Source organism: Chelonoidis abingdonii, chromosome 6 (genome assembly GCF_003597395.2).
Source record: "Chelonoidis abingdonii isolate Lonesome George chromosome 6, CheloAbing_2.0, whole genome shotgun sequence".
NCBI lineage: Eukaryota > Metazoa > Chordata > Testudines > Testudinidae > Chelonoidis > Chelonoidis abingdonii.
The window spans coordinates 939914-960145 of NC_133774.1; the positions used below are offsets into that span (position 1 = coordinate 939914).

At 55.7% G+C, this 20232-nt stretch overlaps 1 protein-coding gene across 1 annotated transcript in view; it reads left to right on the top strand.

Moving 5' to 3' along the window:
* Positions 1–1139: 1139 nt before the first annotated feature.
* NPR2 (natriuretic peptide receptor 2) overlaps positions 1140–20232 on the top strand; it is a 77176-nt gene continuing 58083 nt past the window's right edge. Inside the window, 2 exon segments of the mRNA XM_075067468.1 lie at positions 1140–1148; positions 19618–20232. Of these exon segments, the coding sequence (XP_074923569.1) occupies positions 1140–1148; positions 19618–20232 (624 nt within the window).

Genomic DNA, 20232 nt, shown 5'->3' on the forward strand with positions numbered 1-20232 from the left:
CCATGTGCCTGTCCCATGGGATGGCTCACACTTCCCTGGCTCTGGAAGAGCCACTGCCTCAGTGACAGGGCCACCCTCAGGCAAGAGGAGCATCACCGCGCTCCTGCTTTGCACCAGCTGCATTTCCGCAGGCCCAGAGAGCCCAGCGCCGGTGCAGCCGGTCCATTCGGTGAAGCTGGGGCCAGAGCTGGAGGGATGTGTGGGTGCCTCATGGGCAGTGGTGGGGGGAGAACGGAGTGTGTGGAACCATTATAACAACTCAACCCACCCTCCTCACGAAGAGGTTGGATCAACCTCCCTCATCCTCAGACACTTACAAGGGATTGTTCTGCCCTCTGGTGTCATTGTGGTACCACTGCATGTCCAGTCAGTATCTAGGTCTGGGAGAGTCTCTGGAAAGTCTCAGTGGAAACACCCGCACTTCTTGATAGCGGATGCAACAGGACTCTCTGATAACACAATCCCTCGGCTGGCCTCGCGTCCAGGTCCACTGCTGGGGTTGGTATGCAGTCCTCAGCTGTCTCAATATGTCTGGATGGAGCAATTGGGTGGTCTAATGGCACCATAACACCTGGTACCTCCAGCTCCAAAAGAATTCTCTGCAGGCATCTCCTCGTGGTCCTGCAGAGTAAGCTGACTAATGTCTACGAATGTGCCTTCCACCTGGTAACTCAGGACAGGGTCCCACCTGTGCTAAGATGTGGCCTGATAACCAGTGAGGGCCATTGCAAAAATTAAGAGCATATAGTGTGTTACTTACAAAGTTTGTGGTGGTGCTCGTACATCGGATCCAGCCTGCTCCTCTCTCAGCAGTTTCATCAGGGTGCAAAGAGACCAGGTGAATTCCTAGGTTCCTTCCCATTAAGAGTCCTGCGGCTGGCTTTCCTGGTGTAGCTTCTGGTATCCTGCGATCCTGGAAAAGAAGCCTGGCCTGCTTGGCTTCCATGCTCCCACGTGGCATCTTCTTCATTCCCTCTCTTCTGATTCACACAGCCCATGCCACTCAGCCATTCGAAGAAGGGTGGCAGGGCGCAGCTCGAATGTGTTGGATGCTCTTTTGTTGTTAAATAAATTCCTGAACTACAGCACTAGTGAGCTGGGTACCATTGTCCCTCCTGTCTGACTCAGGCAACCTCAACATGGCAAAGGTAAGATGCCATTTATCAGCTATAGTCTGGGCTGTGGAGTGGGGTAAGACGCTTGCCTCAATCCAGTTTGAATGAGCATAAATTATTATTAAAAACATCCCCCCCACAACCTCCCGTAAATGGATCAGCACAGGCGCCATGAGTTGCTGAGGCCACGCCCATGGGTGAACTTTTGATGAAGCTGGATTGGCAAACTGTCACGGAGTCCCCGGGCGATGCTCTGGAATTGCTCCCCACAAAGCCAGTCAGGACTTTGGGGAGCCTCCTCTCCCTTGGAGCAGACTTGTTCAGGGCAAGAAGCTCACATGTCTTCACCTCCTGGGTCTCTCCTTGGAGCATTCAGCATCCTCTGCCCCTCCGTGGGCTTCCCACAGCGAGCCCACCCAGGCGGGGTCCTGGGGAAGCCACAGGGTTCTGCACCCCCACTTTGCAGTCAGACGTGACTCTCAGCCAGCAAAACAGAGGTTTATTCGATGACAGGAACAGGGTCTAAAACAGAGCTTGTAGATACAGCGAACCAGACCCCTCGGCCGGGTCCATTCTGGGGGGCAGTGAGCCAGACCCCTAGGTCTGCACTTCACTCCTCGTCCCCAGCAAGCTCCAGACTAACTCCCCCTCCAGCCCCTCCTCTCTGCTCAGCTCCTTTCCCGGGCCAGGAGGTCACCTGATCCCTTTGTCTCCAACACCTTCAGTTGGCACCTTTGCAGAGGAGGGGCCCAGGCCATCAGTTGCCAGGAGACAGAGTGCCAGGCATTTAGGTGCACTGGCCCTTTGCTCTGCAGCAATCACGCACCCTTATCCCACCACCTAGATATTAAGAACTGCCTAGGGGACACTGAGGCACCAACACAGTATTCAGAGAAAACATTAAGAACATTCCCAGTTTGCCACACAAACCACACAGTGTCACATAACACTTGTGATCTCCCAGTCCATTCCCAGCCATCACACACAATGGTGTGTACGCCCATCATGCAGTGCCAGGATGTGCTTCATGTAATGACTTTTTGGCACCACCAGTCTACTTACTAGTGGCATGATCACCTGAATCGCTAATACTAAGCACCCACCCCGGATACTCAGACCCCTTTGGGGAGTATGTGAGCCAGCAGCAACCAGGGCCGGGTTCCATAGCTAGAGGTTCTTTTTCAACCATACAACACAGAACCATCTCAAGCCCCCACACAGTGACCTGGGACAATTACACCCCACCCCACGGCGCCTCTGAGAGGCAAAACTTCCCCTCTCGCAAGCACAGAGTGTAGAATAGACACTTTTCATGAAAGGAGGGAAGTCACCTGACATTAACTAGGGAAAATGCCACGAGCAGGACGCCCACCCAGAGTGAATGGGGCAGAGCTTCCACCTCCGTGTTCTTCCGTTCTACAGCCGACCGTTCCTTTTCTGTGCCCCCCGCTCCGTCACTGCACCCCACTCACAGGGGGTGTCCTGCGTCAGTGAGGACCCAAAACCCAGAGGCGCAGCTGGGTGAGTTCCCCTCCCACCTGGGGAAGAAGTCACCTGGCTCACTCTGGCCTCTGAGCACTTGCCTTGGCAGCCACTCATGCGGCTCCTGCCAGCTGACTGTTAATTATCTTCTGCTGCCACCAGCCTCTCTGCTGGGACCTCTGACCTAGTGACTGTCAGCTTTTAGCAGGCTGGGCAGAAACACTGCCCCACAACAAGCTCTAATTTAAGCCTTCGAGCTAAATAGGCTTCATTAGGAGCCTGTTATTTTATCTTAGAAGAGTGGAGGAAACAGTTCAAAGCAGAGGGGGGAGGGATGCCTCAGCGGTTTGAGCATTGGCCTGCTAAACCCAGGGCTGCGAGCTCAGTCCTTGAGGAGGCCACTTAGGGAATCTGGGGCAAAAATCAGTACTTGGTCCTGCTAGTGAAGGCAGGGGGCTGGACCCAATGACTTCTTGGGGTCCCTTCCAGTTCTGAGACTGGGGATTGTCAGGGCAGGTGACCAAACAGCAAGTGTGGAAAAATTGAGAGCGGGGGGTAATAGGCCCCTATATAAGAAAAAGACCCAAAAATCAGGACTGTCCCTATAAAACCCGGTCACCCTATTTTAGGGAGAATCCACACCCCCTGGCTGGGACACCTGTCTCTACCCCTCTTACTTTCATGGGGCTCTGGCTTAATGAGGTCCTTTCAGCTGAGGACAGCCCCTCATTTGGGGCAAGGTAAGCACAGCCCTGCCCCCCTTTTACTCCTACAATTAAAAACATGGATAACAGCATTTCACCCCCCTGCAGTCAGTACTAAAGTGATTTGTATCCCAACATTGACCAGCATGGCTCTGTCTGCTGGATACCAACACAGAGGGGGGGTTCATGTAAATACAGTCTGGTCCTGAAGTCTCCCCACCTCCCTGCTGGCTGTCAGGGGAGAGCTCCTTCAGACCCTGCTTCCAAGTAATAAGGTTGGAGTTCTGTGCTTGCCTCTCTGTCCAGCCACCTGTACCTACCCGCTGCCCTCCAGCCAGCAAGGGGTCGGGGTCTGGGTCTCTCTGTGCTGTTGATTAGGGACGTAGTTCAATAAGGAGGAGGGTTTCTGTAGGTTCAGCCCAGGCTGGCTTGTGTTCCCTGCTGCAACACAGAGACAGGCCTGCTGGGCGGGGCGGGGCGGGGCAGTGGCAGCAGGGGCAGGGGCAGGGGCAGGGGCGGGGGGGCGGTGTTCAGATATTTCGCTTTGCTGCAGAGAAGTGAAGCTGCCCCAGGCTGCCTAGCCCTCAAGTGAGGCTGAGCCTGTGCCCTCCTGTTACAGATTGGCCACCCCCATCTTCATCAGCTGAGGGCTAGGGTGGGGCAATGGGTGGGGCAGCCTGCTCCCTGCCTCTCTTCTCAAGTTCCCAGCAGCTCCCTGTGTCCCAAGCCTGCCTGGAGACAGCACCCGCTCTGTGCTGGTGCAGTGTATGCACTCACCACTCTGTTTGCTGCTCGTCCCTGAACCCCTTCGTCCCGCAGGAAGGTGGTGGCCACGAGGTGAAGGCAAAGCACAGCCCTGGGTTTGAACCTGGCGAAGAGAAGAAATGGACCCTTCCCAGCACAGCAGAAGTGTCCCAAGGACCTGTATCAGAAGGTGAGCCGTGTTAGTCTGGAGCTGTAAAAGCAGCAGAGAATCCTGTGGCACCTTATAGACTAACAGACGTTTTGGAGCATGAGATTTCGTGGGTGAATACCAAGGACCTGTGACGCTCCGGGCTGGTTCGTGCTGCTCTGGAAAGGGAGGGAGCAGGGCGGGGGCGATGCTGGCCGGTGACGCTGACTTGGGGCAAAGCAGCCTGGAGCAGAACCCCAGAGCACCAGGCTGGCACAGGTTCCGTGCTGAGAAATGCCCAGGGAAGCACGCTGGAGGGATCGCTTGGACTTTATTACCTGGGTCTGTGCAGGAAAAGGCCCAGCAGCCAGTATGGGCACCTCAGGCCAGGTTTGGCTCAACGCCTAGTGGGGGCTGTGGCTTTCGGGTGAGCGAAGAGAGGGACACGCAGTGACCCGACAGTGGGGCGATAATATTGTCTAACCCCTGGGCTGGCCTTCCCTGGAACGCTGGCTCCAGCTGTGGCCAGGCATGCAGTACCCCCGCAGTGCCTGCATCGAGCCGGCCCCCTCGGGCGACTCTGACTCAGGGACACCAGGCCTGGGGCCACAACAGGGGCCGTCCGTTCATGCAGCCCCACTCTGCCTCAGGCTTTGAGCACCTTCCCGCAGTAGGCGTGGCCCCTGGGGGTTAGGGAGAGGCAGCGCCCCACGTATTCCATACTCCATGGGGCTCCAACGCACCTGGCCGAAACCCTGGGCTGCACCCCTGGGCACTGCTCTGCTGCTTTACGGCTGCTTTAAATGGGCTGCTGAGACGTTCTCTACTGAGTGAGGGGGACCCCCAGCTGCCACCAAACCCCGTCTGGCCCTGGTGTAGGGTGTGTGCCAGGGTGGAGGTGCTGAGTGGGGCGGGGCCAGTGTGTGCTGCCCTCCAGTGCTCGCAGGGGACCATTATGGCTCAGCTTAGAAGAGGGAACAGCTGAGTTTGTGCTAAGTCCCACTGGGGGTGGAATTGCCCTAGGACTGGGGACAGGGGTGGCATTAAGCAATGCTGCCTCTATACCCCACACATGCTAAAACTGCAGCCTCGTATCCCCTCGACTGGGACCCTCGTCTCCTACCATCTCCCCCTCTCCACCCTCCCATGTCTCTGCTACTAAACCTGTACATTCTCTGGGACAGGGCCTGTCCGGACAGATGCCAGCACCGGCTCCCAGCAGGTCCTTGGGGACTACTGGGGGGCCAATAATCTCTCAGAACAGCGAAGCCACCCTGTGGTGTCCTCCCAGCAGTGCTGGGGCACTGAGCAATGACTCCTCAGTCTCGACAGCCTATGCTCTTCACAGCACCCACATCTCAGTGCCTGGCCGTCCGGTCACTCTCAGGCCACATGGGCTCCTAAAGGAAGTGCCTGTGAGCAAAGGGCAGTGGCTGGAGCCTGGTGGGTACAGGAGAGCTGGCGGGGCAGGCTGGGTGCTACGTCCCCCCAGGCAGAACTGGGCTGGTTACTGCCTAGAACACACACACTTCACTGCAGTGCTGGGTTTTGATGGGAACCTCACTGAGCTAGGGACATGTAAATGAGAACCTCGCGGAGTAGCACTGAGGTTATCGGGCACTGGTGCGACGGCTGCTGGAATACAGCTCTGGTGCCCAGAGTTCCCAAAGGACGTTGATAAAATGGAGAGGGGTCAGAGAAGAGCCACAAGAATGATTTAAGGCTTAGAAACCTGCCTTGTAGTGATAGACTCAAAGAGCTTAACCTTACCTTAAGAAAGGGAAGGTGAAGGGGTGACTTGATTACAGTCTGTAAGCACCTGTCTGGGGAACAAATGTTTAACAATGGGCTTTCCAGTCTAGCAGCGAAAGGTCTAAACACGATCCAATGGCTGGAAGTTGAAGCTAGACAAATTCAGACTCAAAATAAGGCACATTTTTAACATTGGAACAGTTTACCAAGGGTCACTGGGGGTTCTCCATCCCTGACAACTTTTAAATCAAGATGGGATGTTTTTCTAACAGATCTGCTCTGGGAATTGTTTTGAGGAAGTTCTCTGGCCCGTCCTGTGCTGGGGGTCAGACTAGTCCCACAGTCTATGCTGTGCAGGGGGTCAGACTGGGTGATCACAGTGGTCCCTTCTGCCCTGGGACTCTAGGAATCTGTGAGCTCAGGCAAACCTGCAGCCTGACTCGGGCAGTCAGCATGGGAGCCTGTGAACTGAGTCCAAGGTGAAGATAGTGAGAGATAGAGTGACTGTGAGGGCTGTGCCAGCGCAGGGAGCCCTGAATGGCACGTTGCGAATTCCCCGGCACAGCCGCCCCCTCAGACTGGCAGTGCCAGGAGAGAGAAAGCAGACTCAGGCCGGGGTAACAGGTGGCCTGCGGGAACCTGGGAACAGGGCCTGTGTAGGAGCCATCACAGCTGGAGTGTGTGTGATGGCCCATGGCGAGGATGCAGGGGAGGTACCAGCTCCAATCTGGCCCCATGGCAGGAGGAATGGCTAGTCCAGTGGGTGAGGAGTGGCACATGGGGCCTTTCTGCAGTAGCAGGTGCTGGCTCTCACCTGGCCCCAGGCAGGGGAGACTGGCTGGGTTAGGGGGTTCCAGTCTGCCCCAGGTCCATTGTTGGGGTTGCCAGGTGTCCGGTTTTTGACTGGAACACCTGGTCAAAAAGGGACAGTGGCGGCTCTGGTCAGCACTGCTGACCAGGCCGCTAAAAGTCCGGTCAGCTCCCGGAAGCAGCCGGCATGTCCGGCTCCTAGGCAGAAGGGTGGCCAAGGGGTTCCACGTGCTGCTCCTGCCGTGAGTGCTGGCTCCGCAGCTCCCATTGGTCGGGAACCACAGCCACTGGTGGGGGGGGGACAGGAACAGAGCCTGTCATGGGGAGGCTACTATAAACCACCGAATCAGGAGCAGGAGGAGACAGAGGAGGCATTTCTAGAACAAATAGCAGAAATATCTAAAACACAGGACCTGGCAGTAGTGAGGGGCTTTAACTACCCAAGCCAGGGACGCTGGAACTTTTTGTATAGTAGGGGTGCTGAAAGCTAAAGAGACAGTACAGCAACGGTTCCCAAACTTTTTACCTTGTGTTCCCCCCCTTCGCGTCCATGTGCCCCACTGCCCACCAGAGCTGGTGCTTGGAGCAGTGCCATGTCTCCAGAAGGGGGGACCTGGACAAGGGTAAGGGGGCCGAGGCTGGGGGCAAGTGAGGGGCCAGGAGCAGAGCCCCATGTAAAACCATGCACCCTAGTTCCCACACTTATGACCTAGACATCTGCGGGAAAAGTCATACAGCAAAACACAAAATTTCTGGTAAGTTCTTGGAATGTGTCAGGGACAACTTTTTGTTTCAGGAAGTGGAGGAGGTAACCAGGGGAACAGTCATTTTCTGCATGATTCTGGCCATCAGGGAGGAATTGATGGTGACGCTGAAGGAGGAAGGGAATTTGGGTGACAGTGATTGTGAAGTGATGATTTCATGGTTCTAGGGAAAGGAAGGAGCAGAATAAGGCCAATGAACTTCAGAAAAGTCAACTTTAACAGACTCCAAGAACTGGTAGGTCCGGTCCATGGAAAGAAAATCTAAGGGACAAAGTTGCTCGGGAGAGCTGGCGGTTTCTCAAGGAGACAAAATGAAAGGCATAACTGCCACCTATCCCAATGCGAAGAGAATAGTAAGAGGCCAATATGGCTCCATCAGGAGCTCTTTCATGATCTGAAAATCAAAAATGAATCCAACACAAAGTGGAAAGATGGATGAATAGCTAAAGAGCGGTACAAAGGATCAGCACAAGCTTCCAGGGACAAAATGAGAGAGGCTGAGGCACAAAAGGATTTACACTTAGCAAGGGACAGAAAGGACTCTGAGAAAAGAGGTTAAATACATTAGGAGCAAGAGAAAGATGAATGGAAGTGGAAGTCCACTGCTCAGCAGGGAGGCAGAGATAGTAACTAATGACATCACAAGGCTCACAGGGTTAATGCCTATTTGGCTTGAGTCTTCACTGAAAAGGTTAATGGTGACCAGATACTCAACCCAGTTAATATTAACAAGTGGGAAGGAACACAAGCTAAAGGAGGGAAGAAACAGGTTAAAGAATATTTAGATCAGTTAGATGCAGGGCCTGATGAAATTCATCCCAGGGTACTTAAGGAACTAGCTGAAGCAATCTCAGAGCCATTAGCAATTATCTTTGAGAATTCCTGGAGGACAGAGGAACTCCTAAGGTCACAGAGGACTAGAGAAGTGCAAACATAGCGCCTCTCTTTCAAAGGGGGAACAAAGAGGACCTGGGGATGTATAGATATGTCAACCTAATTTGAATACCTGGAAAGATACTGGAAAAAATTCTTAAACAATCAATGTGTAAGTACCTAGAGGATCCTTTGGGATTGGAAGAACCTTTTCTTTTATATGATGAGATAAGATTTTCAGTAATTATCATCATATCTGACAAGTGTGTTTGGATGAACAGCAAAGAGTCCTGTGGCACCTTATAGACTAACAGATGTATTGGAGCATGAGCTTTTGTGGGTGAATACCCACTTCCTCAGATGTGTCTGGATGGAGGCCTGAGGCTGGGCACTTTAAGGGACCTGTGTTGTTTGGACTTCTGAGTAACCAGTGAGGTACTGTAGAAGCTGTTCTGTGCTGGATGGTAAATCTATGTATTGGAATAACCACCAGCTTCTGGGGTTGGTCTGCCCCCTTTTGGTTGCAGTTCACCTTAATTGAGTGACCTCAGCTGGCTCCCAGGGGCAGCACCGTCACAGTGGCGTAGTCGTGCAAGGATCCACAAAACCAGGTCAATTAAGCTTTGGGTCAGAACCCCACGCTATCCAAATTCGAATTTTGGTATTGAGAGTTTGGTTGGTTAAAGAGCAGTTGCAATGGATGAGCAAAGAGCATATGAGAGTCTTGACAAAAAACCTGCATTAGAAAGAAAAGCTGCTGAGATAGAGAAAGAAGCTGATAAAAGAAAGAAGGAGCCTGATGAGAGAGAAGAAAGAGCTCATAAGGGGGGCATGGAGCTGCTGGCTGCTGAGGAGGGTTCGCCAGATGTGACAAGAAACTGCCAGACTTCAGCTCCAAGTCAAAGAAGCAAGGGAACAACAGCAGAAATCGTATATCTTGAAAGTCCAGTTTGTAACAATGTTGGTATGTTGTGTAACTCTGAGCAGTTGTCTGGGTGTAACTGTCACCGAGTCTCTGGGTGATGCTCTGGAACTGCTCCCCACAAAGCCAGGAAGGACTTTGGGGAGCCTCCTCTCCCTCGGAGCAGATAGTCTCCAGGGCAAGAAGCTCACACGGCTTCACCTCCTGGGTCTCTCCTTGGAGCATTCAGCATCCTCTGCCCCTCCGTGCGCTTCCCACAGCAAGGCCGCCCCAGCGGGTTCCTGGGGAAGCCAGAGGGTCCTGCACCCCCACTTTGCAGTCAGACATGACTCTCAGCCAGCCAGTAACACGGAGGTTTATTCGATAACAGGAACAGGGTCTAAAACAGAGCTTGTAGATACAGCGAACCGGGCCCCTCGGCTGGGTCCATTCTGGGGGGCAGTGAGCCAGACCCCCATGTCTGCCCTCACTCCTTGTCCCTAGCGAGCCTCAAACTGAAACTCCCTCCAGCCCCTCCTCTCTGCTCAGCTCCTTTCCCGGGCCAGGAGGTCACCTGATCCCTTTGTCATCCAAACACCTTCAGCTGGCACCTTTGCAGAGGAGGGCCCAGGCCATCAGTTGCTAGGAGACAGAGTGCCAGGTATTAGGTGCACTGGCCCTTTGCTCTGTAGCAATCACACACCCTTATTCACCACCTAGATACTTAAGAACTGCATAGGGGACACTGAGGCACCAACACAGTATTCAGAGCAAACATTAAGAACATTCCTAGTTCGTCACAGTAACCCAGTGTACCCCAACACTGCCACCTGTTATGTCAATGCTGTTACTGTGAGTTCAGTAGAGGGTGACCCCACAGTGCCAGTCTATGTACAGGAGTGGTAATGGAAAATTCATAGAGCCTGTAAAACTCAATGGTAAAAGCTGTTTAGGGCAAATTATGGCTTCTAACATCACTCTTGTTAAAGCAGATCTTGTCAAGGAGGAAGATTATTTACCAAATCAGAGTGTGAATGTTGTAGTCCTCTAGGAGTTTACTGTACATGTGTGTGACGATGCGGTTCTGGTGGGACCCAACTGAGAGTGCCAATTCAGGACCAATTGCTCAAACAGGGCAGTCACAGTCCAAGGCTGGGATTTTTCCACCTCTAAGCAAACCAAACCAGCCAGACAAAAATGACTTCGGTTTCACCCCACTGGCTAACCACAAGTCACACAAGCAATTTCCTTAGACACTCCAGTCTCCAGTATCACCTCCAGTGCCACTCGTCCTGGGGATGAAGGGTTATGAAAACCAACACACTAGTAAAAGAAAAAGGTTCTCTCAATCCCAAAGGACCAAGCCCCAGACCCAGGTCAATATACACAATCAGATCTTACCCACAAATCACGCTGTTGCCAATCCTTTAGAATCTAAAATCTAAAGGTTATTCATAAAAGGAAAAAGACAGAGATGAGAGCTAGAATTGGTTAAATGGAATCAATTACATACAGTAATGGCAAAGTTCTTAGTTCAGGATTGTAGCAGTGATGGAATAAACTGCAGGTTCAAATCAAGTCTCTGGAACATCCCCCACTGGATGGGTCATTCAGTCCTTTGTGCAGAGCTTCAGTTTGTAGCAAAGTTCCTCCAGAAGTCAGAAGCAAGACTGAGAACAAGATGGAGATGAGGCATCAGCCTTATATAGGCTTTTTCCAGGTGTAAGAACACGTCTTTGTTCTTACTGCGGAAAGTTACAGCAAAATGGATCTGCAGTCACATGGGCCAGTTTCTGCAAACCCTGCTGAGTCACAAGGCGTATCCGCCTCCTCTCAATGGGTCAGTTGTGTAGCTGATGGTGCTTAATGGGCCATCATGCAGGCTAAGCAGAGCAACACCAACTTGTCTGGATCTTTCCCAGTAACCCAGCACAAGTTTGAAATACAGACAGCATACAGCCAATATTCATAACTTCAACTACAAAATATGATACAGACATACAGACAGCATAATTATTATAACCAGTAACCCGTAACCTGGTCTTAGACACCTTATATGACCCCCTTTACATAGGATTTGGTGCCACTACAGGACCTTGGTTGCAACCCATGTTCTATATGGTCCCAGTTTATATCAATAACGTCACAGTGTACCTTTAGCCAGAATCCACCTTGAATGGAATGGGGCCAAGCATGAAGGTATAGCTGGGGTAAGAAAGTTGTTGCCTAAGGATCTTTTGATTGGGGAAGATGTTAAAGCTTTGTTCAGTCCAGGTAGCCAGTCACAGGACAGGAATGATCTTAAACCTATGTCTATTATGGGCAATGATTTGCCTGGGAGGATTTCTCCAAATGTTTGTGCAAAAAAGCAGTTTATCTGTGAATGAAGTTTCTGAATGTCTGTCTAATGTCTCAGAAGTGAATCTGGAATTAGATCAAGACAAAGGGGAGGAGGACAAGATTTTGGAGGACCCTAGGCAGCCTTGTGAGCTGATGGCTTTGTCTAGTCAGCAGTCTGGGAAGGCCAGGATAGTGGAAGATGAGTGTCCCTATCCCTTACCTGTTTCCTGTGTGGAGAATTGTAACAGTGAAGGAAATGTGCCTGTGTCTGTCAGGGGTATTGACTTAGCCCTTGGGGTGAGCTACCCCAGTCTCCAAGCAGTTCTCTGTGAACAGCTGTGTGCTGGGACAAGGGAAATGAAATCTCAAGCTGTGTGTCTGGTAAAGGAGAATGTGTCTCCGGCTATTCTTTGCCTATGGAGTAGATAGAAGTTGCCTTTCAGCCTGTGATGCTTGAGAATAGTGCAATTGCCTCAGAGTTGGTTCTGGATTCAACTAAAGCCCAGGAAGGGAATGGTCCTAAGTTTGTGTCTGCTGGGGAGAATGGCACTGTAACTAGGTCGCATCCAGTTAGTGTCTTAGCAAAATCCCAGAGGTCAGACAATTCTGGTGCTTGTATTTTGCCTGTTGCTAATGTGTGGCTGGAAAAGGGTGTAGCAACTCTGTCTGATCAGGGTGATATCCTAGCCAGGGGACAAGGAGAGCATGAAGGTGATCTGATTGTGGTACCTACTGACAGTTGGGAAACTTCTAGCAAGAAGAACAAGATTCCTGAACGTGTATGTGGAAAAGGGAAGGAGAAGGCTTCTAACCTTTTTTCTAGTGAGTCTATAAATTTGCCTGAAAGGGGATTGTGTAGGAATCTGCCTAATGGGCCAGAGCTGATTCTGAATGTAAGTGAGACCCAGAAAGAGTCTGTGGTGGCTCAGGGAAGTGTCCTTTAGAGCAAGCCCTAGGTGAAGAGGGTAAGGGCAGAACTTCTGTGAGGGGTGAATTGTTGTTTAGAACAGCTTCTAGAGAAAGGAATCCTCCTGGTAACCTGTGCAAGCAGTTTACTGCAACTGCAGGGTGTGCAAGTGAGTTAATCCAGTAAGTTTCAGTTCCTAACAGCCAGAAATTTTCTGTGGTGAATGAATCCACTGACTTTCCTTTTGAAAATCCAGTATGGGGAGCTTTGAAAAGGTCTCAGGGCTTGGCTACATTAGAAATTTCAAAGTGCTGCCCCGGCAGCGCTGTGGGAGTGCTGCCCCGGCAGCGCTTTGAAGTGTGAGTGTAGTCAGAGCGGCAGCGCTGGGAGAGAGCTCTCCCAGCGCTGCTTGTAAACCACATCCCTTACGGGTGTAGAGTGCAGCGCTGGGAGCCGTACTCCCAGCGCTGCCGCCCTGATTACACTGACACTTTACAGCTCTGCATCTTGCAGCACTTGGGGGGTGTTTTTTCACACCCCTGCGCGCGAAATTTGCAGCGCTGTAAAGTGCCAATGTAGCCAAGCCCTCAGATGGAGTAAAAGCTATTAAGAAAGTTGAGCATCCCTATAACCACATGGCTGTGTTTAGCCAGCTTGTTGGGAAGACAATGGTGCTGGAACAGGACTGTCTCCATGCTGATTCTGTAAGTGAGCAGCCTGTGCTTCAGGAGCTGAGAAGAGTGTGATACAGCATGGCCAGAGGGCAGCATGAGAGTGTTAGCAGGGGGCCTTATTCCCTGCCAAGGGAGGAAGGTTTGCTTTAGATTAACTAGAGCACCTGACTCCAGTCATGTGATAAAAACCCCTGCTTCAGTCAGACAGGGTGGGAGTTGAAGGAGGAAGGTTAGGAGAAAGTAAGTAAAGAAGAAGAGAAGAGTTTGGAGGAGTACTGCGGTGGGATTGTGAAAGTCCAGAAAGAACCCTAGGTAAGGGGCAACCAGGCTGTGTAGAAGGGAGGCAAGAGCCCTTCACAAGCTGAAGGGTAGGGAGGGGAAGTTAAACAGGGGAAGGAACTGCTAGTTTCAAGTGGTTCACCACAAACCTCCGGGGCCCCTGGGTTTGGGACCTGGAGTAGAGGGCGGGCCCAGGTCCCTCCCTCTCCACTCCCCTCCTCCAAGGACACTAGGGGAGTGATTAAGAACCGGTTCAGAGGCAAGCAATAGTGCCCTGAACCTACCCCAGAGAAGAGAAAGCGCGAGACCCAGAGAACAGTACCGGCAATTTGCCACAACAGATTTGTTACTGGTGTTTCAGAGCAAAACAGTTTTTTGGTCGAATGCTTGAGGATGCAGGGAAGAGCAAGCAAACTCTCACCTTCAGGCTATTTGGATTTGTGGGGTGTCTCTGTAAGACAGAGTCCAGCCTTGGAACTGGTAGCAGCTAAGAAGTTAAAAGCTGGTGTTTGTGTTAATGCAAATCACCTGGCTGGCAGGGAGAAGACAGACTTGCTAATAGCTGTTAGCACAAGGAGGAAAGAAAGAACTGAATTTTGCAAAGGGAAGCCACGGGGTAACCCTAAAAGGACCAACCCCCAATGGTACTGAGCCAAGGGTCTGGCACAACAAACGTGACTGTAGATGGACACTTGCAGTGGATTTGGGTTGTTGCTAATGGTGATTTTTGTAACCATTGTGTCGCTATTATCGAAAATTGTCAAAATGTGCAATGTGCCTGATCTTTTGAAAAATCCCTTGAACATGTTAAGGGGAATACATGGGGACACACTCTATGTTAAAAGGCCTTGTAATGCTAATGTTGCACAGTTAATGCCTGTAAACAGGAGGAAAGACATTCCAGACTTGATGTGCTAGATCACATGACAAAGGGCCCTTCTGCCACAAGCTCCATGCACAAAACTGCATGTGCAGTCACCTGCCTGATCAGCCGGTGCACTGCTGGGACGTGCACACACCTGTGATCAGAGAGGGGGCACACCAGGTGTGAGCGTTCATCCATGTGTTTATGCATGGAACTGTGCACCCCACAGGCCCTGGGCGAAAGGCCAGCTCTGGCGTTCTGCAGGAAGTGTCTTTCTCCCTTGGCGTTTGCTCTCTACAGAGACAGGCCGGGATCTTGTCCTCTGTGCAGCTCCAAGGCTGGGCGGAGAGCTGCGGTGGCCTGTCTGCACAGCTCTCCGAGCGGGAGGGAAGTTTGGGGCTGATGCGAGCTTCGGAGGCAGGTGCAATGTGCTGCTGCAGAACAGCCCAGCCCCAGCAGGGCTGTACCACGACTGCGCGGGGCCAGACCCAGAATGATTCCCAGCACTGAGCACCTGTGCTGTGTAACGGATCGGGGGCAGGCACGGGGTGGGGTGGGACAGCCGGCTGACGGACAGGAGTCTGGTGCTAGCTCAGGAGTGGGGCTGGGTCTCTGGTCTCAGCTCCCCCAGCTCTAAGTGCTGGCACTGCCAACTCCCCCGCCACAGGGCATCAGTGGGGGCTGGAGCCCAGCCGGGCATTGGGAGCCTCAGCCCCCTCTGTTTGGCTACTTTCCTGCTGCTCCCTTTCCTGGGGGGGAAACATCTGCACCCACCCCCCACCCCGGAACCAGAGGAGTTTGTGGGGGAGGGAGGAAGGAGCAGCTCACAGGAGGGGAGAGGGAATAGAAAGAGCCCTGGATGCTCCCCGCAGCCCCCTCCTGGGAAGGGGCTGAGTAGGATGAGGGGCCCCTGGAGGCGCAGGCCCGGGTGGGGGTAGAACTGATGTCGAAGCAGAACAGGGCAGAATTAATTGCTAGGAGGGGATGCAGAGCGGGGCTGGGGGGTGGGACTGGGAGCCCAGTGCTGAATCCAGCTCCCTGTAACTTGATCTCATTCACCTCATTCCAGCTCCAGAAATGTGGGTCGCTGGCAGGAGTGTGGAGGCCGTGAGGCGCTGTGGGAGCTCAACAGCCAGAGGCCAGGCCAAAAGCCACACACTCCTCGGGTGAAGATTTGTGGGGGTGGCTCGTGCGATGTGACCTTGGGGGCCACATCCCGCAGGCTTGGCTCCTTGGCTGGCTGCCCCGGGAGCGGGAGGGAGCCTGGATTTCCCCTGCTGGCCACCAGGTGTCACCTCATGTCAGTAAAGCCACCCCATAGCTGGCCGGGGGCACTGAGGCAGGCCCCAACCCCCGGCTGCAGCTCTGGGGCAGAGCTGGGGGCTCTGCGTGTGGGCCCAGGAGTGACAGCCGGGGCGCTCAGGAAGCACAGTTTGACGTCCACAGTAGAACTCGTAACGACCCCCCGGGGATGGAAGGTCCGTAAACCTGAAACGGGCGTAACTCGGACAAAACCTCCTCGTTCCTTCCCAAGTTACAGCTGAACAGTGACTTACTGCAGCTTCGAAACATTGCTGTGCAGAGGGAAATGCTGCTTTTACCCAGGGGAATTTAAATGAAAGACTCACAGAAAGAGTTTCCTTCCCCATCAAAACTTTTTTAAACTTGCCCTTTATTTTGTCGTAGTTTACGTTTAACACAGAACAGTGCGGGATTCACCTCATTGATTTTATTTCTGTCTCGGTCTCTGCTGCTGCCTGACTGTACTTCCGGTTCCAGTGGGGTGCGTGGCTGACCGGCCAGTTTGTAACTCCAAGGTTCTGCTGTATATTTGGGTGGGGCAGCTCCAGTCAGGCCAATGGGGCCCTGCGTGTGTGGGGGGGAATTCTGCACTGCCCCAAGCTTGCAGTTGGGGGAGACTATGCCGCCTCACCCTCCCCTAACTACCCCCATGGTTGGAATATGCCCACTGGGGCCGGGGCCTCACCCCGCGGAGGGCCCTGCCACCTCCCTCACACCTAATGTCTGTGCCTGGGGGCAGGGATGGGTGGAATTACCCTCACCCCCCTGTGCACTGTTTTCCCCCACCTCGCAAACCACTGCCCACCCTCCCCTACTGGGCCCTGTCCCGTCCCCCACACTAGGCCTTGCCCCCCACCACCACAGGCCACTGCCTCCACCTCCACTGGGCCCCACACACCACTGGGCCCTGCCTTTCCACTCCAACACCACTGGGCCTTGTCCCTCCCCCCATATCACAGGCCACTGCCCCCTCCCTCACTGGGTCCTGCCCTGCCCCTCACACCACAGGCCACTGCCTCCTCCCCCAGTAGGTCCTGCCCTACCACCACACCATAGGGCACTGCCCCCTCCCCCAGTAGGTCCTGCCCTACCACCCTACCACAGGCCTCTGCCCCCTCCCCCACTGGGTCCTGCCTTGCCCCCCACACCAAAGGCACCGCCTCCTCCCCCACTGGGCCCTGCCCTCTACACCACAGGACACTGCCCCCTGATAGGCACTGCCCCTGCCAGGTCTCACCTCTGCCTGTGAGCCCTTTTCTCTCCCTGTTTGCCCAGCTCATCCTCGGCCCTTTGTACTTCTGTCTGCTTCTCCTCTCCCCGGGTCCCCTCTGCTCCTGGGAGCTCCAAACCCCTCCCCAGCACCGCTGCCAACTCCTTGTGCGTGGATCAGTGGGCACCGGCCGGGGGATTGGTGCCCACACACCTCAGGCCTGGCTCTTTCCCCCAGCCTTGCTCCAGGCTGCAGCCCGGGCCCCAGGGGAAGCTGCCTCTGTGGCCGGGTGGGGAGCAGCTCTCACATCTGCTGCCGAGTTTACGAGGGCTGGCGTTGGCGTGGCGTGCAGCAGGGCCGGCCCCGCAGGACCATGGGTCCTGCCCAGGAATGAGAGGAATGCTGCATGCAGCTCCAGACAGACACATGCAAACCTGCTCTGTGCTGCGCGGCCCAGGCCTGGCGTTGGGCACCGGCCCCGGGGCCCCAGCCAGACGCTTCTGCTCCCCCCGGCCCAGCACTTCCTCTCACAACAGCAGCCTGGAGAAAATAGGAGGCGGCAGCCAGACAGGAGGGTGGCCATGGGCACCCTGGGCCCTGGCTGGAGGGGCCAGCAGCAGTGCTGCCCATAGGGCATTCGGGTGCAACCCCCATGGGAGGGCCATTCCAGCCCTTTGCCACTGGGCACCTCTGACCGAGCACCCTTCCCTCTGAGCCTGGTAGGCCTCATCAGCCTAAGAGCCTCTCCCCGTCTCCCCATGGCATTTGCCTGGGGGGGGGTGATGCCAGTGGGCTGGGGCAGGGCCGCGAGGGGTGGGTGGGTTACGCAGTACATCTTGCTGATCTGGGGTTCCCTGGCTCTGTGAGGGAAGCAGTGGGGGGCTCGCAGGATGCTGTGTCTAGGTGCACACATTTGTACAGCATGGGGGCTATTGGTGATCGCTGACTTCTTGTGCTGCCCTCAGGGCAGAGCCGGTCAGGCAGCCCCAAAGACCATGGCAAGCAGCGACCTCAGCCCCACAGGGCACTCGGGCAAGGGCACAGCTCAGCTCCCAACAGGCAACTAGCCAAGGATGAGGCTGGGAGGAGATTTGGGGGGCAGAAGGGCGGCTCTGAGGTGGCTGAAGGCAGCGTGTCTAAGGGGGGAGCCAGGGACGAGGCTGGGAGGGGATGGGGGGGGCAGGCTCCAAGGTGGCTGAAGGCAGCTTGTCTGAGGGGGCAGTCAGGGATGAGGCTGGGAGGGGATTTGAGGGGCACAAGGGTGCCTCTGAGGTGGCTGAAGGCAGCGTGTCTGAGGGGGGAGCCAGGACCAGGCTGGGAGGGGATTTGGGGGCAGGCTCTTAGGTGGCTGAAGGCAGCATGTCTGAAGGGGGGAGCCAGGGACGAGGCTGAGAGGGGATTGGCGGGGGGCAGGCTCCAAGGCAGGTGAAGGCAGAGTGTCTGAGGGGGAGCCAGGGACAAGGCTGAGATGGGGGGGGGGGGCAGAAGGGCCGGCTCTGAGGTGTCTGAGGGGGGCAGGAGCAGCGCGAGGGTTTTTGGTGCCCTAGGCGCAGGGTCGGCTCGCCGGTCCCACGGCTCCAGTGGACCTGCCGCAGGCGTGCCTGCGGATGCTCCACTGGAGCCACGGGACCGGCGCCCCTAGTCACCTAAATGGAAGCGCCGGCCCTAGAGGGGGGAGCCAGGGACGAGGCTGTGACGGGATTGGGGTAGGGGGGCAGGCTCTGAAGCAGCTCGTTGTTTGGAACCTCAGATCCGACATTTTACAGAGCTCATAAAACACTTCCCATGGAGACGTCTGGCACTAAGCAGTGCTCAGCTCGGCAGAGACCACTGGGGCACCCGCAAGCTGCTCAGACGGGTGTAAGAGCCCTGTCTGGCATGTCAGAAGGGCCACTGCAGCTGTGGCCACCCTCCCACTCTACAGCTGCTGTGTAACGAGACTGGAGCCACAGCTGCGCTTCCCAGGCTGCCAGATGTTGGCCACACTGGTGCTACAGAGGACACCCGGTGCACTGTCTGGAGTCGCCCCGGGGAGCTGTGCTGAGCCCGGGCTCCCAGCTCGCTCTGCACCATGGTGCCAACTGAATTCCTGCCAGCAGCGCCCAGGGAGCCCACACGTGGGATTGTGCCACATTGCCAGGCCGGAGGCTCCAGCCTGCTGAGAAAACCGCCTTGGCCGGCCCCGGGCATGTAGGTCTAGCCCTGTCCCAGAGAGGGCAGCAGGGTGCAGGACCCGTCCCATCCATACCCCCAACGCTCTCGGGGGCTTGCACAGATGGTACTACGAGGCCTCCTGCTCCACTCCCACAGACTAGTTTGCCAGCTGAGAGCCCCTCTGCCCCTCCCATGCCACTTCCATATGCTCTGGCTGCAGTCCTGTGCCAGGGCCCTGTACAGCTACCTGGCACGGGGACTCCCCCACCTGGGGGCAGCGCTAGAGGTGGGGTGAGGTGGAAGGGGGCAGGGGAGCGCAGGGGCCAGCAGCTGGTTTGACAGCTGTGGAAGTACCATAGGGCCTGGGGAAGGTCTGGGGAGCTGCTCAGCTGGGCCTGTGGAGGGCAGGGAGGGGGGCATGACTGGACGCTGGGGGAGGAAGATATGGAGGGGGGTATGGTCCTGTTGCCGGCGGCCCCTTTCACCTCCGCAGGGCGTTAACTCGTGTCACTAAGGATGGCGGAGCACTGAGAGCTTTCAGGCCCAGCCTGTGGTGAATGGCTTCCTCCCCTGTGACTGCTGCCTGAGTGCAGCCCTGGAGCGTCCCGGCCGCGCTCCAGGATTTGGCACCGGGATCGCGGGGCCAGCGCGCCCACGGGCTGCAGCCGGCGGCCCCGATCCCCGCAGCCCCCAGCTCAGCGCTGGCCTGGGGCGGGGCTGGCCTGGCCGAGGGGCGCCGAGCTCCAGCGGCAGGAGCAGCCGGCCCCCAGCTCGGGCCGCGGATCCGCTTCCAGGCCCCCGTGCCCGAGCCCCGCGGAGCCCCCGACCCTGGCCCGCGCGCAGCCCGGGGACCGGCGGGCGGCTCCTGGCGGCGGCGGAGGCGGCAGGGGGCGCTGGGCGGCTCCGCAGCGGCGGGCTCTGTGCAGTCACGTCCGGAGGGAGGCGCAGGGCAGCGGGGGCCGGGGGGCGGGGCCGGGCCGGGCCGGGGGAGGAGGCGGGCCTCTCCTGCGGGAGCTCGGCGCATTTCGAAGCGAGCGGCGGGCCAGGGAGCGCAGAAGCGGCGCGAGGCCGGAGCGTGGCAGGGACAGCGCGGGCGGCTCCCGGGGCGGGGGCCGGGGCCCCCATGGCGCCGCTGCTGCTTCCTGGCCGCGCTCTGGGCCGCCGGGCGCGCCGAGCCCGAGGGCGCGAACCGCAGCCTGAGCCTGGCC